This window comes from Theobroma cacao, chromosome 1 (genome assembly GCF_000208745.1).
Source record: "Theobroma cacao cultivar B97-61/B2 chromosome 1, Criollo_cocoa_genome_V2, whole genome shotgun sequence".
In the NCBI taxonomy this organism is placed as follows: Eukaryota; Viridiplantae; Streptophyta; class Magnoliopsida; order Malvales; family Malvaceae; genus Theobroma; species Theobroma cacao.
Window position 1 is genome coordinate 28,527,534 of NC_030850.1, and position 27,820 is coordinate 28,555,353.

Sequence of the window (27,820 nt, forward strand, 5' to 3'; positions counted from 1 at the left end):
TTTTATAATTGTCTCTTCTCACTTTGTGCTTTAAATTGATCATATCTTTCTTAAATGTTTTGAGACTTGAAGTTGATATGCTTGGAATGCTTGATGATAAAGGAAGTCTTTACTAGTGCTATACCAATTGATCTAATAAGCTGTAAAATGATTCCATCTCTCATAATTGATATTGTGCTTGTACAAAGGGAGAAATTTTACTTGTATCTATCAATTGGTATATTGAGTTTTAACACTTGGTATTGGAGTTGAAATTTGGCTTATGTGCTTATTGAACATCTTTATGTTGATCTTTCTTGAACTTCATAAATGTTATGTCCACATTTTGCTTACAGAGATATATACACGTGGCATTCTTATTGATGATTCTCTTGATGAATTAATACTTGAATGCGCTTAATGAGTATATTTCTTAATGACTTGGTTAAGGATATTAAGTGCATATATATGATGACTTGGTGACTTTCTGGTTACATATTCACGGTCTTAATGCTTATATTCTTGATGGATTTTGCTAACCATTATTTCTTGAGCTTAAGTGTTTAATGCTTACTTTTCTTAACCTTTTTTATATAACAAAAAGGGGGAAAAGGTTTATAAGCAAATTTAATTTTAGGGGCATTTTAAAAAGTAGTCCTTAAAAATAAGATGTTTTTAAAAATAGCACTCTTTATAAGTTTAACTATTTTTAGCCAAGTTTGACAAAATTACCCTTAATGAAGTTGCACGCTATGATATTACACGCCATGTACAAAAATCTGTGACAAGCTATAATTAGTATGTTACACGCTATGTACAAAAATATGTGACACGCCATGTACAAAAACCTGTGACAAGCCGTGGTTAGCGTGTTACACGCTATATACAAAAATATGTGACACGCCATGTACAAAAACTTGTGACAAGCCATGGTTAGCGTGTTACATGCTATGTACAAAAATATGTGACAAGCCAAGTACAAAATCCTGTGACAAGCTATAGTTAGGTTGTTACACGTCATGTACAAAAACTTGTGACAAGCCATGGTTAGGTTGTTACACGTCATGTTGAAAAAAAATACTGTTGTTACACGTAATGTAAAAAAACATGTTACACGCCATGTTGAAAAAAAAATATTGTTGTTACACGCCATGTTGAAAAAATATTATTATTACATGACATATTCAAAAACATTTTGTTATACTTTAATGTCTAAAATGTTGTTGTTGTTACTTACGAACCAAAACTTCAAATCCTCTCAACTTTTTTTTTTGTTTTTCTGACAATTTGGCATAGATTAAAGTGTTTCTAACATGTTTTTATAAATCAAAATACAAATATTTTTTTATCTAAAACACCTACTTTGACTAAAAAAAAATTTCTTTGAAAACCTAGATTTATAAATTTCAAAATTTTGAGTTTATTGGTATCTAGATCTCGAATTGATTCAATTAAAAGCTATTTTATACATTTGTTATTATTTTTACAGTTTTATTTTTATCCAAAATACCTAAAAATCGAATTTCTCAAACAGCCACCCACCCACCCAAGCACGTCAAAAACATTGCTTGGTGTCTTGAAAGCGTAAGAAAGAGAAATCTGAAAACGCGGGAGAGAGAAATCAGAAGCATAACAGATGAATGCCGAACAGAGAAATCGATAAAATTTGAAAGACTGGATGGTGAGAGAGAAATCCGAAGCACAAATAAGGAGTAATGGGGAGAAATTATGGTGAATAGTTTAATTCATTTGAAATAGTTTAAAGGGTATTTTCGTCAAGTCATGACTAAATATGGGTAAAAACAGTTAAACTTATTTTGATGGTTACTTTTAAAATGTCTTTATAAAGAAAGGTCATCTCCCACAATTTCCTCTTAATTTTATGCATATGTTGAGGGGGAGATTTTAAAATCATTTCAAATGTAAATTATGCTCATAGTTTTGCATTTCAAAAAGGGGAAGATTGTTAACTTTAAATTTATTATAGTTTTGACTATGACAAAATGATCCAATTTGCTTGAATAGTATTTGAGTGCTCCTTGACAAGTTATTGAAATGATTTAACTCCCATACATTTGTTCTTATATAGTTACAAGCTTGACTCTTGAAGTTATTGATCTATATTTATAAGCTTGTATGACTTAGGTGTATGAGTGCTTTTGATTCTCATTCATTAAAGTCTGATTTGAAGATTAAAGAAAAATCTATATGCACTCATTAAGGGGCAGTTTTGAATATCTTTTTTAATGATGACCAAAAAGAGAGAAAGAAAACTAAGTTAAATAGAGTTTAATAGACTTCATGTTTAATTTATGTGTGTGATGCTTAGTTATGGTTTTGTTAAATATTATGTGTTAGTTATTATGGATATTCAATATATCTTGCTTAACTATTATGGATATTGCATATCTTGCTTAGTTATTATGGATATTATAAATATTTCATTGCAAATCTTTAAAGAAAACTAGATGCATTGAATAAGGGGGAGCAACTCATTATGCATATAGATTTGAAGCATTCATATTCAACATAAACATTGTAGTCTTAATCTAGGAGTGTTTTATCATCATCAAAAATAAGAGAGAGGGAGAATATTGACTCTATATGTTTTTTATTATAGCAAAACATGCCCATTCATTGGTGTCTAATTATATTGTTTAAATGTGCAGGAAAAAGCAAGTCAACATGCTTGTTTAGTTGCAAGATGGGGTCAAACAAGCCAAAAAGAAAGAGCTTTAATGAAGACAGATTAGTCTTAACCGATTAACACAAATCCTTTATTAATTAAAGCAATTTTGGGCACTACACTAAGGACAGACAGAAAGGTCATAACTGGTTAACACAAGATTTAATCAGTTAAGCAAGTGCTGGATGTAAACCATAAGCCTTTTAATTGGTTAAAGGAAAAAAAATTAATTGGTTAAATGTTAAAGATAAAGTGTCAAGAAACGCCAAAATTCAAATTGAAAATATTAATGATCGTCCAAGCACCAAACCAAAAGATTTAAAGTTGAAGAATTCTTAATTGATTGGAGTCCATTTTAATCAATTAAGGATGAATGGAGAGAAGTTTCAATCAGTTAAAGGGATTATAAATTTGTTGAAAGGAGGTTGGCCAATAATAGTGTTTGAAAGTGCTCGAAAACAAAAAGTTGTTAATTAGTTAAAGCTGCCGTTAATTGGTTGACACAGAAAAATAAACTGCAAGATAGAGAAGACTTAATCGACTAAGAAGTATGATTAACCAGCTAAAAGCTCACTATCAGAAATTTGAATTTAAGCACAAAAGAACAAAATAATGGCCAAAAATAGCTAGTTTTTGTCTTCAACGGCCAGAAGTGATTTTTTCAGTATTTAAAGCCTCTCTAATAGTCAACAATCATATAGAGAAGTTATCTAAGTGATTTTGAGCTTAGAAGACTAAAAACCTTCTCTTTACACTTGTATTTCACTCCATCTTTTGAAAAAATGTTTGAGCTTAACTTTGTACATCTTAGATCAGCTAAGTGATCATTCGTACTTCATCTTTTCTTTATTTCTCGTTTACTTTGAGTGTGTGAGGCACTCTAAGGGGTAGATCAAGCTTAGGTTAGCTTGGTTGTTATTATAGTATCTAACTTAACCTTCGAAAAGTTAGTTTTGGGTTTTGGTTGATCTCGTAAAAAATCATTGTTAAAGGTTGTAGCCGAGTCTGTGAAAAGACATTGTAAAAGTTTTATGGAAGCTTAGAAATTCTACTGATTTTAGTGAATTGGTTTGAAAATCCTTGATTGAGAGATCAAGGTAGTGGATGTAGGTCAAGGGACTGAACCAGTATAAATCATTGTGTTTTGTCTACTTTTTTTTTATTTTCTGCTTACTCTCAGCACTTAAATTATTCCTCCAACGAGCTTTAAACTTCCATTTTCAAATTTCTTTAATCAGTTTTTTACTTGAAAAGAATTTTCGTGTCATTCCAAAAGTGCTATTTATCCTCTCTCTAGCACGTTCTTTGGAACCAACAATAGATAAATGTGAAGAGGAAGATCTATCCTTAATCAAGAATTCTCTGTTTTTCCACTACGAATAGTGGCTATCTTTATGAATCAAACAGGTACGCAATAAATAATTGATGGATTTGGTGTTCTAATATTCACTCATGGATCTAAAGATTCAATTTACAATATTATCATAAGAAAAGAAATTAATTTTTTTCATTTATAACAATATAAAACTTAAACTTCATTTTTGTCTATATTTCAATATCGAATTATTGTTACTTAATCTTTAATTTAGTCGACAATAAAGAAAAAAATAAAGTATTTAAAGCAATCAATTCAAGATTAATCAAGAAGTTAATTACAAGCTTAATCAAGTTTACCTTTTCAAATTAATGGTTTGCATTTCAAAAAAAAATTCAACCATATACGTACATATTTTTTCCTTTCAAGCAAAAATAACGAAAATCCGATTCCCCTTGCTAGCATAACCACCTTGTACCCATATCTTCGCTAAAAAAGATTCCATCTAATTAATTGTATTGCACAAACATCAAAGAAAGCACTCCACAATCAATCAATGAATTCCTATTTTGCAATTATACCATACAAGCATGCATGCAACTGCATGTGGATCCACCTTTGCGTTGGACATGTTATCAACCTATATCCTCCGTGACCCGGTGTGTTTATATATATATATATCTAATAACATCCCCGAAGTTATATTGAAGCTTATGGATCTAGCTACGTACCATAAATAGCACAAAGTTGAGAATACAAGAAATCATCTTGTTACATCTGTCATTGTTCGATCTCAATGAAGATCCATGATACCACCTGTCGACTTTTACCACTGCCTCCAAACAGATAAAACGATTAACATGCAGCTTCAAGGTCAGGGATAATGGCAAATCTGTTTCTCGTATTGGGGTTATCAGACCAAGAAGAAAATTCTCGTTTCTGGAATTCTAAGACATGCAGAGAGGTAAGCTTCTAACAACAAAACCTGTCAGCCTCCTGCTAATTACGATCCTTTCCTTGGCCATATTATTGCTTTACGTAACGCATCTATGTGAACTTTCATTCCACACCTTTCCATTTTCTTCAGATCATAACAGCAAACCCACTTTCACACAGATCATGGTTGCCTCTTCGATTGGCTTCATCATTGCAGCAGCGGTGCGGTATCATCTTAGGAAGCTAAGGGATCAAAAGATCATCCCACGCCTAAGATCAAGGGACAAAGGCCACGGCCGCATTGAAAAGCTAGAAAGGTTTCCTCACTACGTAGGTAAATAATATATATGATCCCATGTCTTCTCCTCATCCATTTACATCTTTCAAGTCACTGTCTCATTTTCTTTCATATCTTCCTATTTCAGCTAGGCAGATGGGATTTAAAGATAGAAGAGAATGCCCTTTGCTTTGCAAGTTGGCTTCAGAATACATCAGGAAATCCGAGGGTTGTGAAGATGATATATATACATTCTTTTCCAATGAGCCGGATGTGGATTCGCTCTTTGTTAAGCTTGTGGAGGAATTTGAGAGATGCATTCTTAGTTATTTTGCATTCCACTGGAGCCATGCAGATCTTGTGATTAGTCAGGTAATCAAGATCTATATACATCTTGGAAATGTTAGAATTTTGATGATTGATGAAGAATGAATTCATTCTTCTTCTTCTTTTTTTTCTGTATTCTGATGGGAATATATGTGTGTGTGTGTGTGTGTGTATATACATAGTAAATTAATTGTTTTCTACCGCATTATTTCAGGTTTTAAGTTCTGATGTTGAGCCCAAGAAAAAGCTCAAGCAGATTGTCATGGCAGCAACTAGGTTGGGCAGTGTTACATTACTAAAATTTGTTCTGTTCATTGTTATTGCCAGATCATAATAACGATACCGAAATATTATAATGAGGTAGACAACCTTGAATATGCATCCAACAAAGAGAATTGCAAAATATAATTGGAACAAATCTCAACTCTCTACTTTATTAATTTTTTATCTTGAACAAGGCTGCCTGAATGAGAAAATAAAATGGGGCCTTCTGCCTTGATAATTTTGATCTAAAAGAACCCTTATGCATGTTCACACCAGCTTCACAATTTCTAGTTCAACTATAGTAAGGAACTGCATGTGTTTCTTTTCCGGGTACAGGGAACAGCACACTTTAGCTATAGCTGTTTACTGCAAGAAACTCTAATTAAAATCTTTAACTAGCCACGATATAGTCTCTTACCATTGTTTTCATTGCCACAAGTACTAATTTCTATACTAGAAACTTTCTTTCTTTCTTTCTTTTTTAAGAAAAAATATATTCTTGCTTTTCTAATACAGGGAACAGAGATTCGAGAGGGTGACAAAAAATCTGAAGGTGGCTAGAGTTTTCACCACATTGGTGGAAGAAATGAAAGCAATGGGCCTCACATCAACCGATGACTCTCAGTGTACAGAGGTGATGGCTCCAGTGGCTCACAGTGATAGAAGTCCAGTGCTGCTACTCATGGGAGGTGGGATGGGAGCTGGGAAGAGCACCGTGCTTAAGGACATTCTCAAAGAGTAAGCCCTGTACCCCCCCAAAAAAAAAAATAGAAAGACTGAGACCAACTGAATAATATTATAGTTTTTAACGTTTCAAGAGATGGAAGGGATTTAAATGCAAAAGGGTAAGAAAAAGAAATAAGATATACAAGCACTCCCACACACAGCAATTTTTGCATCCAATAAATATTTAAACTTAAGCTAAAGCACTCTTTGATTTAAAGAGGCTTTTTTTGGCCAGATGCTTAGAGAGCTTTTAAACATTCTATGTTGAATACCAAAGAGTATTTAAGTACTGGAAAAGATAAAATGTCTATAACAGAATGTAGAAGATCAGGTTATACACAAACCAATATTCTCTTCTTTTTGTTCCTGCTACAAGTAACCATTGTATGGATAGACCATATTTCTGTCAGGTAGTTGTTCTTTATAATTTGCTTTCCAAGTAGCAGTAAATATGAGCAATTACTAGAACTAATGTCAAGTTTTTTGGATAAAATATAAGCAGACCATTCTGGGCAGGAGCAGCAGGGAATGCAGTTGTGATTGAGGCAGATGCATTCAAAGAATCAGACGTCATCTACAGAGCCCTCAGCTCCACAGGTCATGTGGACATGGTCCATACAGCTGAATTAGTAAGAATTGCGCACTCAGCCCCCTCTTCTTTCCAATGTTGTAGTTCACCCCTGTTCCTTTCTTTAGCAAACTGAAATTCTATCATTCATATGATATCATTTCAGGTCTGTTGACCTTGTTGTCTCATAAAGCAGCATGATGGTTAGGGGAATGGATCTATTTAAGGACACTTTGACCTATAAAGAATCACGTATTAGAAAAAAATTCAATGACATAGACTTAATGAGTGAAACTGGTTTCACAATACAATAGCAACAAACTAAGTTTCCTCCCACTGTGCAGGATGGGTTATATTGATTTTAAGTTTTAAGGGAAGCTTTGCAATCACACAAGACTTCAATTTTCTCCATTTCACTCTTCCCACTTGGATCCTAAGAGTTGCATCCTATCACACAAGCTGGCTGCAATTTAGGCCTAAATTTTGAGATCAAACATCTCATAAGATCAACTTCCTTTGCTTTTCTGTTTTATGAGCATACAGTTTAGTAATTAACTAGACTCAAAACTAAAACATAAAGTCCATGAAGCCTGATGACACATGGTTGGGCTGCAATATAAACATAGAAAATATTAAATGTCAACATTCTCAACAACTGCATACCTGAATGGCATCTGATACAGGTAATTTTCCTGCCTCCCATATTGCAAGGGTCCCATGTAATTGCTTTGTGAGCTACTCTGGGGACAAAGTTTCTTCCATCAATATGTAACCAATGACCGTCATCCCAGAAACCATAACCTGTAATATCCTACCACTGCCACTTGTGGTCCTACAAGAGTTTTCCTTCCACATCACTTTGCATTTAATAGCTGGTCCATTCCTGAATAAGTATCTCTAACATTCTACGGTTATAAATCTCTCATTTTCTTATCTCCACTAAGTCATCATAGACTCATAGTAATATGACAACCCAAAAGAACAACACACCTTAAGTGTTCAAAGCAACAAAAATTACTTCATACAGGTATATGTATAATTCCGTAACAGTTTGATCACCAAACTGGAACTTGGTTTTTATAGAACTCTTATAATGATTTATCAGAATTTATGACCAATAATAATTACTCCAAACAGGTGCACCAATCATCTACAGATGCAGCATCATCCCTTCTAGTGACAGCACTCAATGAAGGGCGGGATGTGATCATGGATGGAACACTCTCCTGGATACCATTTGTTGTGCAGACAATAACTATGGCCAGATGTGTCCATCGCCGCCGATATCGTATGGGTGCTGGTTACAAGGAAGGACCTGATGGCACTGTAACTGAGAACTACTGGGAACAAATCGAAGAAGAAGATCAAGTGCAAGAAGGAGGGAAAATGAGGAAGCCATACAGAATAGAGCTAGTTGGGGTTGTCTGTGAAGCCTATTTAGCGGTTATTAGAGGCATAAGGTATGGCACACATGGAAAAATAATACGGTTGGTTGTCTTTCTTTTTTCATTATTCAACTAGTTGGTAAGAAGTCTTTTCCTTTTTACCCTAAGATATTGATTTTATCAAGGACTACAATATTTTCAGGAGAGCTATAATGTGTAGACGAGCAGTAAGGGTGAAGTCACAATTGACATCCCACAAGAGATTTGCAAATGCATTTCCAACATACTGCCAACTGGTTGACAATGCCAGGCTATATTGCACCAATGCTTTGGAAGGTCCACCTAAGGTGAATTCACTATCCCTCATCTTCGTTCTTAATTTCTCGTTTCTTTGGGCACTTTATCAGTTGACATAGAGCTGAAAGGAACATCATAGCTCCCTTAAGAAGTTTAAATCTGGAACCTAAGGTCAGTACGTACAGAACAGAGCGTGATTATATTAGAGTTGACCCATCTTGAATCACTCAGCTTGGCATAAGTTCAGCAAGCGCTGCTATTTTGCACATCATCAGACATTTCAATACAGAAGGTTCGGTGGCTGGCTTTAAATTAGGTGAGGAGAATTGGCAATTCTGTTAAACCCTTGAACCCAACTCAAGCTTTCAGGAATACCACAAGCAGGCTTAACTCTCTGCTAATATGATTGGACAAACCATCGTAGTATGCAATCTAGAACAGTCATCTCACTGTTTTAAAGTAGTAATCTACAAATAGGATTTCTTCTAGGAATGCAAACTCGCATTTTCTTGTTCGGGATGGAACTCTTATAAGTGTCTGATCGTATATAGTGGAGATAGTGGTTTTGGACCCTCACAAGTCCAAAACAACTAAGTTGGGTTAAAACTGAACCTCAAGAAAGGTAAATTCCAGCTGAACCTAGTTTACTCCATTACAGTCCTAAAACTAAAATGTAAAGGGGGAAGAAGAAATAGCCTCGTAAACAGAGATAGCTGCCGCAGCATCCAGGAATAAACAAATAAATTATGCAGGAACTTTAATTGCTAGCAAAATACTCCTTGAAATCAAATACTTGTTATATTGACATAGCAATGGCTGTGAAGTTGATAGGATGGAAAGACAGAGACAAGACTTTGCTGGTTGATCCAGATGAAATTCACTGTTTAAAGAAGGTTGGCAGGCTGAATGAGAAAGCAGAGTCCATATACGAACTTTACAAGCACCCCAACCCTGCTTGTGAAGCTGGTTCAATTTGGAAAGACATTGTATTATCACCTTCTAGATTAAATATTCAACAGGAGCTGAAGTATTCCATCCAGAAAGTGGAAAGAATGGCACAGCTGTAATGGACTTTCGAGCTTGTGAACATCGACAGACAAAAAGTTGAAAGCTGAAGGAGGTGTCTCAAACCTTTTGCTATATTTATGAGAAGAATGCTTACCAAGGTTGAATTAAGATCATGACGCTCATTTGTAAAATTGTCTTTACTAGATAAGCTCAGTTCAGATTGTGAAACTGAAAAACAGAATATTTCCATTAATTGTGATAGGTGTTTCAAATAATTTGCTAGTATAGGTGCAGAACTTATCACATTGTAACTCCGAAAGGGAATTAAAAAGAAAGCAATCACAGCTGAATCTTAAGCACAGCTAAAATGTTCTTACCTATCAATTCAATTAATGCAGACTGAGCATGGTTCTATTACAATCAAATTTAAAGATTTTCTTAGATTACACATGCATCCACACAAACAGTGCATAACAGCAACCAAAGGAAGACTACAGATCTAGCTTTCAAGTTCAAGCAAGAAACAAACAGAATAAATATAATAATTACCAAAAGATGCAGGTTCTTTTATGACCTTTTTTATAATTATTATTTCAAAGCTGGGAATTAACTGGATTGCACTTCTCTTTCAAGCATTCAAGTGTGCCATTTATACACACGTAGCATTATCAAAGAGACAAAAAAAAGTTTTATCAATTATCTAAAAGTCTAGGAAGGATCTTCTATTATCTTTTGACTACAAGATCTATAGTATGTTTTTTAACATTTTCTATTAAGCTTCAATTCATATATGCTAAATCATTGCAGCAACTATTTCTCCTCATGACATGTTTGAAATCCATCTCTTTCAAGACATAACCTTCACTGTTGGAAACAGGTATTGAACCCAAAAATTTCAGAACCATAAAACCTTCCTCTATGATACCAGATGTATAATTTCCTACTGCAATACAATGAAAGAAGCATATTTAGCTCATTTTCATTGGGAAGTTAAGCTCATATCTCCGGATAGAGTAAAAGAAATCCCCTCCTGCGTGAAAATTGCTCTGATCTAGACTAATAAAGTAACAATTCACTGATCAGGGTTAAATCCACTAAGTTTTTTAGGTTTACTCTGTGACAGCTAAGACAGAGGAAAATTAAATTAGACCCCTGAAGAAAATAACTATAGCTGTCAAAATATATGCACTAATAAGATCCGTGATATCAGCACCCTTTTTTATATTAAGTTGTTTAATGGGTACTAGCTTACTCAATAGGCTCAAATTATTGTGACAGAAATGACCCTAGTCAGTTGTACTACCACATGTATTCTTGTAATCGAATCACTTGTGTCAACAACAACTTTCCTCCTTCCAATCAGTGACTTGAGCAAAATATATTAGCCGCTAGAGAAAATGAATTACTTAGACTCTGTTTGGTTGATGCTTCTCTTATTTGCATTTTACTTTTTTTTGCAAAAACTTAATAGAAAGAAAAAAGAAAAAAAAAAGGAAAATGAACAGAAAACAAAAGATAGATAGCAAAATGCAAATGCAAAAGTATCAACCAAACACAGCCTTAATGATCCAAGGAAAGAATATGACTTCTTATTTCTTTCCAACATGATTGCAATTGGATCATTATTCCAATTTTTTAAATCAAAGGATTGTTTTAACACGTTGGAACAGCATCTTAACTATCTCTCACCCCTTTGATCCACCATTCTTTCCGAAATCATACATATTATAAGCTAAACCAAGAGTTTACTTGTGAATGATTCAGTTGGTGGAACTTGCCCTTGGTTCGTAACAGCTTTGCTTCCTTTGTTACCAAAAAAGACTTAAAAAAACTATGAAAGGGTAGTGCAGTGAGAATTGTGATTGAGAAGTTACTCGGTTTCCTATTATTTCTGCACAAGTGAACATTCAAGTGCGGTTTAATTATCTATTAGCCCAAAAAAATACTGGGGAAAATAATAATATTACCACTTACTGAAGAGCTTTAAGGAAAGCATTCTAAATAAGTATATGAAACTTTCTTCAGAAGTAGGAACCGCTGCTTCCATTTGTAATAATAACAGAATTAGCAGTAATAAATATTTATAACTTTGGACCAGTAGATGCACAAAAAAAGAAAGAAATAGGAAAATGTGATCCTTACTTCTTCTCTGTGTGGTTGTTTTTGCTACATTACTTTAAAGCAATTCCTGTCCCAAGCTTGTCATGTTTAAACTCACTAACCACAAAACATGTAACAACAGTGAAGATTGACATTGAAGGGAAAGATGAGAAAATTCACCTTACCAGTAACTTTGGCAAAATGGACAGCACTTTAAATGGTGTTAAAAGCAAGAAAGTTGAGGAACTAGAAATGTTTGAGATTCTTGTAGGAATGGCTTGAAGAGCATCCCACAAGCGTACATTAGCTGTAGCTGCACAAGCACCAATCAGAAGCAACTAGTGAAACTTAAAGTAACACAATGAACATTCAAAGCAACTTCACGAGTACAGCATATTTTACTAACTACAATATCAACATACCATGTGCAGATAAAGCCCTTGAAAAATCTGTATATCTAATCCCAATAGGTTTCAAACTGTTACCACAAATCACCATTAACCATCAGTCTCGTATATCAGAAGCAAAGCCATACATAATACTGTTCTCCAAGAATTACCTACAATCACCGCATTAGCCAGCCATGACTGCTTAGATCACAATCGGTTGTTACTTAGACATTTCTTAATCCTTATAAGACAATTGAATAAACTCCCTCCTCCCTTAATCAGGATCAATAAACATAGAACAGTAAATATTATATGCATTTCTTATAATGATATCACAAACAATGAAACAAGTGCTAGTTTCCAAATTGACGCTTTTGTGAGTATAAAGGCAGACTGAACAACTGCAACGAAGTTGGAAATTTTGAAGTTACTAAAATAGTAATATCTCAGAATATCAACAAGAAACATAACAAAATGACTATGGCCAGCAGCACATCCATAACTCTATCATCAGCATATGACAGATAACAAAAACAAAATATTTAAGCCTTTTAGGCAATGTTATGAGAGGGAGAAAATCAAAAGAATAGTTGCTAAAATTTAGTAAAATCTTTTAAATGTCAATAAATACATCCATGTAAAGGAAAGTTTCAGTTGATCATTTTTGAAAAGTTCTGCCCTGCTTACTCCTCCCAAAATTTAATTTCCTGGTGAAAGTTTAAATAGACACCTCAACAGTCAAACAGTGGCAGTTGGGGAGGATGTTGTTGGACAGGGAACAAGTTTTAGCATGTAATTAACTGTTTGCCAAGATAAAAAAACTCTTCCAAAATCAACTTCATATTTAGATTAATGACAATGAAACATTTATCCATGTTCGTTTCTGAAATTACCAAACACTTTACAAATTTTCATCAGAGCGACCAACATTCCAAAAACTTCAATGTTCCCACACTGCAACCACAGAAGAATATGATGATACTAGAGCGCATTGCATCATTGTGTAAAGCAGACCACTCTCAGCAAACATGGGCAGCAGTCCAATGTTTTTCTTATTTAAAACCAAATCTGTCACTCACTGACATAAAATATGAAAATAACATTATCAAGTGTTTATCTACATACGACCTGATTTTAGAAAAGAGGAGCTTTTAGGCATCACCCTACCCATAAACTTGAAGGAAAAAAGGGTCATCCAGATTGTGATTGCCATATCTAGCTAGGATCACTCTCTAATTTTTATGACAGCCGGCATAATTCATATTTAAAATTACAAGAATCACTACAACTGCTCACTTTTATTTTTGGCTCTGTAAATACAATGAAACCAGGAGGATTTTTTTTTTATTTTCTCTTTTGAGCCAATACCATTCAATTTTATATTTTTTATTGGAAATTATAAGGCATGTCTGTACTTCCCCCCCTATATGTGCATTCCTTTTGCGGTTTTGCCGGATCCCTTCTCTTTCAATTGGATGTATCAAAAGGAAAAGGCACAATTAACTAGTTTTCACTCCATGAAGAGCATAAAAGAAATGAAAAGACAGAAGCATGTTGCTCAAATTCAGCTCACAAAATGAAAAAATATCGCATGTAATCGAGAACCAACCGCGTTAATAAGCATTCAAGTCTAAAGCAGACTCTAAGCTTAATTCAATGTGTACAACTGTCCACCAAATTAGGTAAATTAATTAAGTTGGAAACCAACATGGCAGAAATAAAGATGTAGTAATTCATTCCAAACAAATGCAGATGTGAAATTGCTTAAAATGTAGAAGCAAATCCCCCAGGTTGAATCAAACAGGCATGAATTTTAAAAAATTAGCTACTTCCAGCAGCAAGTACCTTCATTTCCCTTGTTTTGAATCAATGTTTCTGCGGAGACGTTGAAACCTTCAATCTTTCCTTTCCACGCAACCTCCTTAAGATTTCCCCAAAAATCAAAACCCTAATTTCTGAACTTGTAATCCACTTACTTGAGAATGGGTGAAGAGGTGATAAAGAAAATGAGCAGAGATGTAGAATGCAGAATAACAAGATAAAACTATCAGAGCTCTAAATTCATCTCATAATCCATTCAACTGAAAATTACATCTAAAACCTGTTTTACCAACCCCTGACGAAATTAGAAAATCAACGTCGACAAAAAAGAAAAAAAAACTAAAAAATTATAAAAGACTCGAACAGTTTTTAGAAAATTAAACAGAAAGAACAGAGATTAAGATCCGATGTCATATTTTCATGGGTATCCATGGACCCAAATACACCCACTAAGCTTCACTCAAATTTACAAAACTACCCCTACATCAACTAGCCTCTCCTTTCTCTCCTTTTCTCTCATTTCTTCCCCCTCTTCGACGTGCCTTTCTTCGCTGGTGACTTGACAGTCTTCGGCTTTACGCTCTTCGCCGGCGCTCGCGCAGGAGCTTTCTTCGGGGCTGGCTTAGGGGCAGCCGCCTTCTTCCCCGGAGACGTCCTCGTTGACGTCCTTGCAGCCTTAACCGGCTTCTCCTTAGGCTTGGGCTTGGGCTTGGGCTTGGCTACAGCCTTTGACTTCGCAGCTGCAGTAGCCTTCGGCTTCAAAGTAGACACCGCCTTTGTCTTTGTTGTACTAGACTTAGACTTACGAGGCGCCTTTGGTATAGCCGCCGCTTTAGTTTTTGCCTTAGAAGCAGCTTTCGTCTTGGCCGGAGCTTTGGAAGCCGCTTTTGTACTCTTCCCTTCCTTTGCCTTTGAAGCAGGTTTAGGCTTTGACTTAGTAGCAGCCGGCTTCTTCTTTGCCGGAGCAGAAACAGCCGTAGACAGCTTCGAAGACCTAGCCGATGGAAGTTTAAACGAATTCTTAACCTTAACCAACTTCCCGGCAGCCACGAGCTTCTTCAAATGGAAAAGCAAAAGCTTCTTAAACGTTCCAGGAAGATGCTTTTGTTTCTCTTCAATGAATTTAGTAATAGCGTACTGACTCGAACCTGTCTTTTCTTTCAAAGTAACAACTGCATCTTTGATCATCTGTAACAAAGCAATCAGATATTAACACGTAATCAGATCCTGAACTGCAAAAGTAAGAAAACCAAAACAAACGAAGAAAAAACGTTTCAAATTTTTGAATTATGGAATACCTCTTCGTAAGGAGGATGAGAAGGAGGAGCTCGCGGTTTCTTAGGAGCTGCAGCTTTCTTGGCTTTGGATTCTTTGCTTTTCTTTGTTTTGCCGGATTTCCCACCGGATTTGTTCTCGGCCGGCTTGTCTTCTGCCGCTTCAGGTGCAGAGTCAACCGCGACCGTTGGTTCCTCGGTGGCCATTTTGAGCGAGAGAGAAGGAGACTTTGGGGAATCTGGTCTAGGGTTAGGCTTCGGAGGAAATTGGGATATCGAAGATAAGATGAAGGAAGAGAGATTTGGATCTGATCTCGAGGTTGAGCTGTACTGGTAATATCGTTGTGTGAGGAAGGTGACGGGGATGAAGGGCTTTAAATAGTCAAGTCTGAGAGAGACGGTATCCATAAGATGAAATTTGATTGGTGGAGACGACTAGCACGCGGATCGCTGTCTTTCGTAAGTTTAAATGTGGGCCGTTGGATAAGGCGCTATCTACGGTTGAAGATATGAGGGTTGGGAAGGGAATGGATGGGGAGGATTGGGGAAGAATTGATGTTTTGGGCGGTTTAGGTGTGCTTTTGGTCTCGATTGATTTGAGCATAACTTGAGTGATACTTGATGAAAATTTATGAAGCTTTTCTTATTCTCTAGGTTATTATATAAGCTTTCTAATGAATATTTTTACGTATTTTTTAGGCATTTAGTTTGGGAGTAATTTGATTTTGAAGCTACATTGGTCAAAACTAGGGCTTACCATGATGTTATTGTGGTTTGGGAGGATTTTAGGAGAATGCTCGGGATGAATCCCAAATTTTTGCATCTTATTCGATAGCAGATTAACAAAGCAAGCAAATGCTTCAAGAATCGTAGAAATCCGTTAAGATTTGGATGGAAAATTATCGCTTGAAATGTTGCTCAAGTTGAACATGTCCTATTGATGTTTCATATGTGTTATAACACACATGTTATCTAATTCATAACAAATTAGATTGAAAGAAAAAAAAAATTGCTTTCTTACACTCTGCCTAAACATTAAATTTGTTAATCATGAACATAAGATGTGAATCAATTAAAATTGCATATTCATTACTCAATGCAACATCCTAAACTTTGTGTGTGAACATTTGCTTAGCATGTATAGTCACTTATGTAGTATGACATCATATTTCTTACATTGAAGCCTTCATCTTACTAAATTTAATGTCTACCATATCATCTAATTCTATGACTATCAACATAGATACAACAAATTTATGAAGCTAAAATGCATGTTTGAATGATGTATTGTTGACATGTTGTATTCTTCTTTCTTTCAATGTACCATGGTATCATGATGCTCATCAAATTGACCAAAGAAGGGTTCATTATGCATAACATTTCTCCCAGCAAGTTTTCTTGTCACTCTGAATCCTTTTGTGTGCTCTCTAAAACCTGGGATACAAGTATATATGCAACAACAATGTAATAAGTATGTTAATCATGTTAATGCAAAACCTACATTTTTTATAATTAAACTGTTATTTGGATGTTATCACAATAGACATAGAGTATGAATTGATAACTTTTTCTTTTCACTACTATGCAAGAAATAGAAAACACAGAAAACTTAAATCCAAGACGTCAACTAAAAATATGTGCAATTTGTTATTGTAAACACATGGAAAAGTGTCGGCCTCATGGCAATATGTATAAGAAAAGTTTAATTTTATACTTATCATTAGCATGCAATCAGAAATGTCACCAAACCGAATACTTGTATAGCAATAGTTACCATCCAATTACTTGCTATAATGATCAGTTCTTCAATATTGAACCTTTTTTTGTATAATGAGTAATAACTTTGGAGAATTGAAAACAGTCATTTAGTTAAGAATTGCATTCCAATATGTTTAGTGTTTAAGAATATGGTAACCAAACATCTTCCATGGCTTGTTTGATGTTTCAAGCATAGCATTTTCGATAAAATTTTTGAGTGATATTGTTATTTATATTTGTAGATAATTCAATCATAATCTTTCTTATCTTACCAATCAAAGAGTTACTGAAAACTCAAAGTGAATATTTATGCATTCAAATATAAATATTATAGACACCTTTAAGTTTAACTCACAAGTTATTAAATTGGTAATGCTTCATATTTGAATTCTCCATATTGTTTAACTTTTAGACTTGTCCATATCTAACAATAAAATGTTATATAATTACTTATCACTTAAAATTAAGATAAGATATTATAAAAATTTTAGGCATAATACTTAAAATTGAAAAGACTAATGTTGTTGGTCAAAATATCACTTATCTTTTTATACTTTGTGCTGCTGACATGGTATGTTGACATGTTATAATAGATGGTGACGTAATATACTGATATGGCATAATCACATGGCCACGTGGCATTTTTCATCATTCACGTCAACATCATGTCATCATCATATGGGTATAAAATGATAAGTGATATTTTGATTAATAACAGCTAGTCAACCATTAATTATGAAGGTTTATTTTATCCATAATAAAAGTATATGGGTTTGATTAAACGTAATAAAAGAATAAAAACTTATTTTAATTTTAACATAATACCTAAAAAATTCTAAATTATTTAAGAATATCCAAATAAACTCTTATTCTTTTATTATGTTCAATCAAGCCCCTATACTTACATTTTGAGCCAAATAAGCTCTTATATATTTATTTTAAACTGAATAAGCCCTTATGACTAATGGTTGGTCTAATCAAAATGCTACTTATCATTTTAGGTCACATAACACTAACATGACATGTTGACATGTTATAATTAATGATGATGTATCATGTTAATATGACATGATAACATAATCATGAAATATTTTTCACCATCCAAATCAACGTCGCATCAGTGCCATATAGCATAAAATAACAAGTTGTGTTTTGACTAATTACAATTAGTCAATTGTTATTCATAAAGACTTATTTAACTCAAAATAAAAATATAGAAACTTGATTGAATGTAATAAAAATAAAGATTTATTTAAATTTTTTAAAATAATTTAAAAGCTTTTTCGAGCATTTGAATTTTCTTATATAATTTAAGAACTTTTTAAAATATTACACAAAAATTTTGTTAATTTATAGATGGGTAAAAAAATCCCTTAATCTAGGGTAGATTCAATTTTAAGGCTCTTGCTACGACTATATCCCTAACCCATCAATATATAATGTAAGTTATGATAATATTTTTTTTTTGAAAAGTGTAAGTTATGATAATTTACCTTTTATTAAATGAATAATTAAACAAAAACAACAATCATACATCGTTGTTAAGGCCCACAAAATTCTATAAAATCAACTTTATATATGTTAACCTGGTAAAAGGCCCGTGCCAAATTATTTATACCATTTTTAACATAACACACTTATTAATAAAATTATTATAATTTTGACATAATACTAAAAAAATTCTCTAAACTATTCAATAAAAGTAAAATAAGCTCTTATTTTTTTATTACATTCAATCAATCACATATATTTTTATTTTGGATTAAATAAGGCTTTATAACTAATAATTGATTGTCATTAATCAAAATGCCCATTGTTATTTATATCCACATGGTATTGATTTGACGTTGATGTGAAAGGTAAAAATGTAATATAACCATGTCATTATACAATATCAAACAAGTCGCGTTATTATCCATTATCACATATCAACGTATCACGTCAGCGCCATATTAATACTAAGTGATATTAAATGATAAGTGATATTTTAACTAAATTAAAAATCAGTGATAAAGGCTTATTAGACTCAAAATAAAATATAATAGCTTATTTAGCTCAAAATAAAAATACAAAAGCTTAATTGAACACAATAAATGTGTAGATGCCTATTTAAATTTTTCTAAATAGTTTAGGAACACTTAGAGATATTATGCCTAAAATTTAGAATACTGAGTTTGAACTACCAATTCAATCTATTAAAACGAGAATTGGATACTTTTTTAGCTAGGAATATACTTTCTTAACCTATTTATACTTAGTGACTATTTGACCTGATTTTTTTTTCAACTTATCTACCTTTTAAAAGTAGAAGTCGGCCCAAATAAGATTTTAAGAAGTTCTTAAAAAAAACATCTTTTTCTTTAAAGAACAAAATCTAAAAAAAAAAGAGCTTAAAAAAAAAACTCATTTCTTTTCTATTTTTTTAAAAATACAGTAGCTTTTTAGGAGATTTTTTCTTTTTGTTCCAAAATTATCCTTATCTATTAAAGATAATCCCAACATTACCCTCTCAAAAAATACCCCTCCCTCTCAATTGGTGGAAAGTAGAAATTATTGATTTATAAGTTATTTATGAATTATGTGTTACTTATAAATTATTTGTGAAACCCTTTTTCATGATTTACTATTAATTATAAACTTTATGTTATATAAAAATGCTTTCTATATTTCTAAAATTTTGTTTTAAATATATAAAAAAATAAAGTTAAACTATTTTCCATTGCAAACAAAGGAATTCATGATTAATAGAAATTTATTTATTAAATACCTTTTATGGTAATTTTAACAAATATTAGAGTTAATAGAAGTTGTTTTGCCAAATAGCTTATTTATAAAAAAGAGTTTATAAAAGTACATTTATAAAATAGTTTTGGCTTAATTTTAAAAGTTAAGATAAAATACCCAGACCTTTCAAAGTTTTGACTATAATTCCACATGGATCCATTAGCTTTCAAAATTGACATTCCACTTTAAACATGTAAACGACGTTAATACCTAAATGTGAAATGTTCAAAATACTATTTTTTTCAATTATTTTCCTTTCTCATGTCGCCGATGCCAAATCTGGTCGTGCAATGCCAAATCTGATTAGATCAACTCCCCAAGGAAGTACCAAATCAGTGCTCCCCAGGAAAGTGTCATTCATCTGCCTAGATATGACGTTGCCTAACCAGATCTGGATGAGATTTTTTTTGAATTTAAGAAAAAAAATTTAAAAATGAAAAATTATTATTTATATAACAGTAATTTTAAAATTAATGAAGGATAAATTTATCCAAAAATATTACCATGTTATCAAAATAAAATAAAAATTAAAGGTTGAACTTATATCTCTAGCGAAAGATATTCTTTTGGGATAAGCTGTTTATTTTTAATACTAATGGACTTACGTGGAATTACGGTCAAAACTTAAGGTGGTGAGGGTATTTTATCCTAAAAGTTATTATTTTTAATAAGAGCTTCATAATAGTTTTTAAACTAAAAAAAAAACAAACCATAGGCTCTAATTACTAATTATATTTAAATCAAATCATATCTTTATTATTATATATACAAATATTTAAATAATTTGTAATGAAGGAAAGTTTAAAAATTGATCAAATTATGCAATTAATCTTTGTATTTTATTAAAATGGTGGATTTAGTCTCTCTCCAATAATTTGTAAAATTCAAATCTTTATATTTTTTAAAATTGAAAATGTTAATCCAATCCTTGATGGTGTTAAAATTTTTTCATTATTTATGCTGACGTAGCATTTGATTAACTAACTTGATATTTCTTTTACTGATATGATATTGAATTTGATGAATGGTGTTATGGGACTGATACAATAATAGTGTTGACATGGCTTGACTAGACGATGACATGACAACGACATAGCATTTTGGGTAATTTGAAAAAATTTAAAAAATAATTTAACAAAAAAAACATAATAAGAGATAGAAAATTAGAACCAAATAGCTTCATTTTCTTATTGGTTAAAAACAAATTAGCACCATCTTCGTCACTTGTTGAGCTCAACCTTTCTCCCTATCACCACTCAGTTTTCAAAGTGGACATATTCTTTTGGGGATCCCTTCTTTAAGTGCATGTTTGGCTGAGGGGAATGGAATAGCCAATTTCTCCTATTCTTGATCTTTTTTAAGAAGTTGTTTGCTTCACGAAATGGTCATTCATTGAAATGGATTAAAAATATTATTGGACAACAATACCCTTAAACAAAATTGAAAAGTACTATCCTATATAAGGTCCAGTTTCTTCATTTTTCACATTTTCTTTCTCTCTCTACCAATCTACCTCTCTCACTTTTTCTTTAAATTTCCTCCACCACTAAAAGGTAACACAAAAAGACAATAGCACTGGTGCTTCCATGGTTGAATTTGGTCGCAAGAAGCATCAATTTGGTGCTTTATGATCAGATCCAACTAAGGAAGTGTCGGATCTTGTGTCCACCATCGTATTTGACTAAGAAAGTGCAAAATTTTGCATTCTCGGGCCAAATCTCCGCTATCATATCTGATTTCCACAACCAGAACTATTTGTAGGAAACACCGATCTAGTGCTCTAACAATCATATCCGACCACATGAGTGCTAGATCGACGCTCCATTTCATCAACCACATCTTTAGTCGTCAACTAACTGAGAAGAAAAGAAAAAAAAACTAAAATGAATTTAAAATAAAAAATGTTAAAGTTTTAATTATAAATTATAAAAAGTTAATATTTTAAATTTAAAAATTAAATTAGAATTTTAATTATAAATTATTAAAAATTAATATTTTAAAGTTAAAGTTTTAATTATAAATTTTGAATATTTTAATATTTTAAAAATAAAGAATAAAAAATAAATTGAAATAATCTTATTAATGTTTTAATTGTAAAATATTAATACTTTAAATGAATTATAAATTATTAATATTTTAAACTATAAAATAAATGAAAATAAATAATCATATTAAAGTTTTAATAAAAATTTATTAATATTTTTATTAAATTATTAAAAATAAATATTTTAAATTAGAAATCATATATCATAATAAATGATATTTTTATATTTTATCAGTTATTATTTTACTATTTCAAAATTATTTTTACTGATCAAACATTAAAATAAATCATAATAGTAATTCTTATCATATTCTATTTCATTGAAACTACATATTCTATTCTCACAAAATATTATTTTTTTCTCTTTGTATTTCATTCCATGAAGCAAATATTCCATCAATTCTCTTCTTATTTTCTTTCGCCTAAGTCTCACCTGTCCAAATTTCTCTCCGTTGTCTCCTTTAAGGGAAAAAACAAAGCCATCTTGGTTTCAGAATTTAAGCTCATTTTCTCATATGCGTTTTCCGTCATTTCCTTCGATTTCTCTATATTTGTTTGGTTGCTTTCTTTAAATGTTAAACCGTAGTTGTAGTTGCTTTAGAAAATTTTAGACCTTATCTCATCTGGTTGTCCCTCATTTCCTGATCAGGAAATTAAATCCCACTTGAGTCTGCAATTCGTGAATGTTTCTTATCTACTTAGCTCTCTTTTCTTCGCTTGTTTTGTTGATAAAGCAATTATTATCTTTTTTGGCGGATGGGCTGCAGGCTCATGGCTCCTCTCGAAAGTCAAGGTAAGTTGTTGCCTTCCGGGATCTTGTGTGCTCTAGGCAGATTGTTTCTGTAAAATTCTTTTAGTATCCTCTATAATTGTGCTAGGTGTTTGAAACCTACTGTTGCAAAGACAGAGCTAATTAACTTTTGTTGAAAGATTAAAAACGAAGAAGAATAAAAGTTATAAAATATATTGCACTTAAATAACATTCAAAAGATTCATAATAAATAATAATTTTATATAAAATATAAATTAAAAAGAATAAAAACAACAAAGATTTATAAAAAAGGTTATACTCGACAATATTTTCTAGATTCATAAAATATAATACATAAAATATAAATAATTAAATATGATATACAGAATTTTAAATAATAGTTAAATATATAAATAGTTAAATAATATAAATAAATAGAAAAAGATAAAAGAAAACTTTACATTCTCTTAATTTCACGCAATAGTAGTGAGTGTTCTTGTTCAAACTTACAAGCTCATAAATCTTTTTTAAAGAATGAAATGTGTTTTGATAGTATAGGATAGAGTCAAGTAAAATAAAAGAACAAAAGAGAAGAGAAAGAGAAAAAGACAGAGGGGGAAAAAGAGGTGTGAATATACTTAAGAATTAATGTAAAGTTGATTAAGGTTTGTGAGGTCATTTTATTATTTATATTAATTATTAAATAAAAAATTATTTTAAAAAGTATTAAAAATATATATAATAAATTAAATATTTCAAAATTTTTGAGAAAGTCATAGCTTCCATAAATATACTACTGTCTAAGAATATTAAAAACATTATATATAATAACTAAAAATTTTCAAAAATTATGACCCCAGATAAAAATATGACCCTTCGCCCCGGTACTGCTGTCGACACTTTTTGTGGGTGTTGTATTTGTTATGGCAGCTGCAATATGGGTATTTCTAGGGTAGTTCTAATGTGAGTTTAGACATTTATTTGTATATGCTACCATTTTGAGCATTTTGTGAGTATAGTAGTCTGTCTTCTCCCCTGTTTTGTGTCGTATGACGTGGTGATGCAACTGCTAAGTGCATTTGTGCTCCCAATCTATGCATAAAACCTTTGTAATTTGGTTTACATTGAATTTAAGCACCTTGTTGTTAACTAAATCATTATCCATTTTTTTTTATTTTTTTTTCAAATGGTCAAAATGCCATGACATTGGTTGCTCAAGGCTAAATCAACACCATGTGAGAAATGTTATTTGTAAAATTTCATGTCATCAAATTTAAAGTCAATAAGAAAAGGCCAAGTCAGCTCAAACAAATATCATGTCAATGAACTAACAGAAGAATTTTAATACAATTAAGGATTAGAATAATATTATCAATTTTTGTAAATAAAAAATCTCAATTTTTATAAATTATTGTATAATAATTAAAACAATGACTTTGACAGAGTACGTGAACTAACAACATAATTCAATGTTTAAAATTTATGAATTTAAAAATTGACCTCCATAATTAAAATTTTATGATCATGTTAAATGCATAGTCAAGTCACATAATCAAACGTTAAATGCTCAAATTTGGGCTAAACATTTGGACACTTTTTTAATTTTAATTGTAACAATTAATAGCTAAACGTTTTCTATTTCTTATAATTAAGGACTAAGTTGATAGGTGGATAGAGCGTGTATCACACGCGACAGAAAATCACGTGAACTAATGACATGACAGCTCAAAAATATTTTCTAAATATTTTTTACACGGCATGATGGAAAATGTTATTGTTACTTTTTGTGGAAAAAATATTATTAATGTCATATTGAGAAATGTAGTGTTACGTGCCATGTTCTAAAATTTAGCTGTTAAATGTTATGTTGGAAATAATTGTTACACGCCATGTTGAAAATATAGTTGTTACATGCTAAGTTGAAAATTTAATTGTTACACGTCATGTTAAAAATGTAGTTGTTACACGCTATGTTGAAAATTTAGTTGTTACATATCATGTTGAAAAATGTAGTTGCTACATGCCATATTGAAGATTTACTTGTTACATGCATGTTGAAAAATTTAGTTGTTACATGTCATGATGAAAAAGTTGTTACACGCCATGCTATAATTTGAACAGTTTTGACTTGATAGAAAAAACTTTTTGACAAAACTATCTTTTCGTATTTTACACGACAAGATGTTTCATCTCCCTTTAATTTTCAAATTGATCAGATGCCAGGTATATTACACGTCGTCTTCTATTGAGAGCAGAGCATGCACATGTCCTACACGCGGTAAACACCTTTCACCTTAATCTTTAATTGTAAATAACATAAAACATTTAACCCTTAATTGTTACAATTGAAACATTTGACCCTAAATTGACAAAAACACAAAATTTTGACCACAAATTGAGCATTTAATTCATAATCAAATAATTGGGAATAAATGTTTTATTTGGATGCTGAGCTGAGCTGAGCTCTCCTATCGAATAAAACATACTTTAGATAATTAAGACGATGTAAGGTTACTCACTATTTCGGGAGTCGAATTCCAAGTACTTCTATTATTGATCCTCAGGTATTATCTCTTTACTTTTGCCAGAATGCTCACCACCTAGACATAATACACAATAAGCCATTTACTACATGTGCTAAATTGTTATAAAACCAATTCAGGCTTTATACTAATGTATGAAATGGGATGCAAATTGTTCGGATTATCGTCTAAACACGATGTTCTACATAAATTCAATTGTGTACCTAGATAAAACGGTATTGACCTAATTCGATCTATCACTCTATTAATTGGCCAATACGTCCAATTCAACTCCAAATAATTTCATTTTTCTCCCAATACTCCAAATCATCAAACACAAATTAAATAACTTGAAATATGGCAAAATCATCCTCACATTTTCTCTTGGAAAATTCGGCCATGGTGGGTGCATCAACATTATAATTTTTTCTACTTGATTCTCACACCATAAATCACTAATTCTTAACCAAATCACTTGAAATAAAATCAAAATCATCCTCAATATTCCACATGGAGAATTTGGCCAATGATGGGTTATGGGAGAAAATGAATTTTTCTTGTTGGCTTTTCATGCTACACATCACTAACTAACTAAAAACACTAAAATATCTTAAAATCTAACCAAATCAAGCATCAAAACCTCTCTCTAAGTGTTTAGCCAGCAAGATACCTATCATGAAATCATGTGATTCAACCATGGAAAATGCAAAATAATGCATGGAAAAGGTAGATCACAAGTCAAAATCAAGAAATTTTACCTTTGATTGCTTGATTACTTGAATTTTCACACTTTTCCCTTGAATTTTTCCACCTAGGGTTTGTGTTCTTCTTTTCTTCCTTTGTTCTTGCTTTGGCCGGCCATAATGAAGAGAAATGGGCTGATTTTGTGCTAATTTATAAGGAAAATAATGAATGGATGAGATTTTGACACATGTCACCATTCCATTAGTCCATGTGTCATACTAAGCCATTAAGCAATCTCTCTCCACCACTTAAATTTCCTCAATTATCCATAATAATATTGGGTAAAATCCATGTGCTGGACAAGTGTTGGGTGGTGAAAAATTATAATTTTGCCCTTGAGCGGCAAAATGACTATTTTACCCCTATGCTCAAAAAAATGCCGAAATTAAAATTTTTCGCTTCTCAAACTCAAATTATGTTTTAAATAGTCAATCTTGATCAAAAACTTCTTCAAACATTCCAATTTTTAACCTTGGGTGGCAAAATGATGATTTTGCCCCTAGGTCATGAAAATTTCAATTTGACTCTAAATCGATCCTCGAACTCCGAATCACCATTTTAAGTTATTCTGGGGTTTTAAAACTCTCAATTTCATCTTAAAATCTCTATTTGGACTAGTTCGAGGCTTAATTCAACTTAATTGTACCATTTGGTACATTGCCGTCCTTTTACAATTTTTGAGGTACTCAAGTAAGCAAACATGCATTCTTACGTAAGAATGACATAATAAACATATTGTAGAACCAAGCTTGACAGTGGGTGCATCAACACTATAATTTTTCCTACTTGATTCTCACACCATAAATCACTAATTCCTAACCAAATCACTTGAAATAAAATCAAAATCATCATCAATATTCTACATGGAGAATTCGACCAATGATGGGTGATGGGAGAACATGAATTTTTCTTGCTTGATTTTCATGCTACACATCACCAATCAACTAAAAACACTAAAATTCATTGAAATCTAACCAAAACAACCATCAAAATCTCTCTCTAAGTGTTCGGCCAGCACGATACCCATCATGAAATCATGTGATTTAACCATGGAAAATAAGCAAAAAATGCTTAAGAAAGATAGATCACAAGCTTAATTGAAAAATCTTACCTTTTTTCACTTGTTTCCTTGAATTTTCACACTTTTCCCTTGAATTTTTCCACCTAGGATTTTTGTTCTTCTTTTATTCCTTTGTTCTTCCTTTGACCGGCCATATGAAGAGAAATAGGCTGATTTGTGCTAATTTATAAGGAAAATAATAAATGGATAAGAATTTGACACTTGTCACCATTCCATTGGTCCAAGTGTCATACTTACCCATTAAGCAATCGCTCTCCACCACTTAAATTTTCTCAATTATCCATGATAATATTAGGTAAAATTCATGTACTGGACAAGTGTTGGGTGGTGTAAAATTATAATTTTACCCTTGGGTGGCAAAATGACTATTTTACCTCTATGCTCGAAAAAATGCTGGAATTAAAATTTTTCACTTCTCAAACTCAAATTATGTTCTAAATAGTCAATATTGATCAAAAACTTATTCCAACATTTCAATTTTAACCTCGGATGACAAAATGACTATTTTGCCCCTAGACCATGAAAATTTCAACACTCCAAATCAATCCTTGAACTCCGAATCATCATTTTAAGTCATTCTGGGGTTTTAAAATTCTCAATTTCATCTTAAAATCTCTATTTGGACTAGTTCGAGGCTTAATTCAACTTAATTGTACCATTTGGTACATTGTCGTCCTTTAACGATTTTTGAGGTACCCAAGTAAACAAACATGCATTCTTATGTAAGAATGACATAATAAACATATTGTAGAGCTGGGCTTGACATAGAAACTCACAAGTTTCC

The 27,820-nt window shown here is 32.1% G+C and overlaps 2 protein-coding genes and 1 long non-coding RNA gene across 4 annotated transcripts; 1 reads left to right on the forward strand and 2 right to left on the reverse strand.

Annotated features, from left to right (window-relative positions):
* On the forward strand, positions 4,906–10,121 carry LOC18613213. The gene is made up of 9 exons (XM_018115819.1): positions 4,906–4,944; positions 5,068–5,250; positions 5,342–5,565; positions 5,735–5,796; positions 6,301–6,522; positions 7,013–7,139; positions 8,216–8,538; positions 8,666–8,810; positions 9,585–10,121. The coding sequence occupies exons 1-9, from the start codon at positions 4,935–4,937 to the stop codon at positions 9,825–9,827; spliced, it is 1,539 nt and encodes a 512-aa protein (XP_017971308.1). The 5' UTR covers positions 4,906–4,934; the 3' UTR covers positions 9,828–10,121.
* On the reverse strand, positions 14,289–15,721 carry LOC18613215 (histone H1). The gene is made up of 2 exons (XM_007050332.2): positions 15,377–15,721; positions 14,289–15,266 (listed from the first exon to the last, which is right to left on the reverse strand). The coding sequence occupies exons 1-2, from the start codon at positions 15,557–15,559 to the stop codon at positions 14,595–14,597; spliced, it is 855 nt and encodes a 284-aa protein (XP_007050394.2). The 5' UTR covers positions 15,560–15,721; the 3' UTR covers positions 14,289–14,594.
* On the reverse strand, positions 22,234–26,005 carry LOC108661848. 2 transcript variants are annotated; one of them, XR_001927724.1, is made up of 3 exons: positions 25,970–26,005; positions 25,209–25,289; positions 22,234–22,830 (listed from the first exon to the last, which is right to left on the reverse strand). It is a non-coding gene; the product is annotated as an uncharacterized LOC108661848 (long non-coding RNA). The 2 variants fall into 2 exon arrangements; XR_001927723.1 differs by lacking the exon at positions 22,234–22,830 and adding an exon at positions 24,663–24,958.

Bases quoted from the DNA above. Each gene is read 5' to 3' on its own strand.
- LOC18613215 (XM_007050332.2), bottom strand. From the start codon at position 15,559: ATGGCCACCGAGGAACCAACGGTCGCGGTTGACTCTGCACCTGAAGCG. The intron at 15,267-15,376 runs GTATTCCATAAT...GCTTTGTTACAG, and splicing joins CTCATCCTCCTTACGAAGAG to ATGATCAAAGATGCAGTTGT.
- LOC18613213 (XM_018115819.1), top strand. The intron at 6,523-7,012 runs GTAAGCCCTGTA...AAATATAAGCAG, and splicing joins CTTAAGGACATTCTCAAAGA to ACCATTCTGGGCAGGAGCAG. The intron at 8,539-8,665 runs GTATGGCACACA...CAATATTTTCAG, and splicing joins GCGGTTATTAGAGGCATAAG to GAGAGCTATAATGTGTAGAC.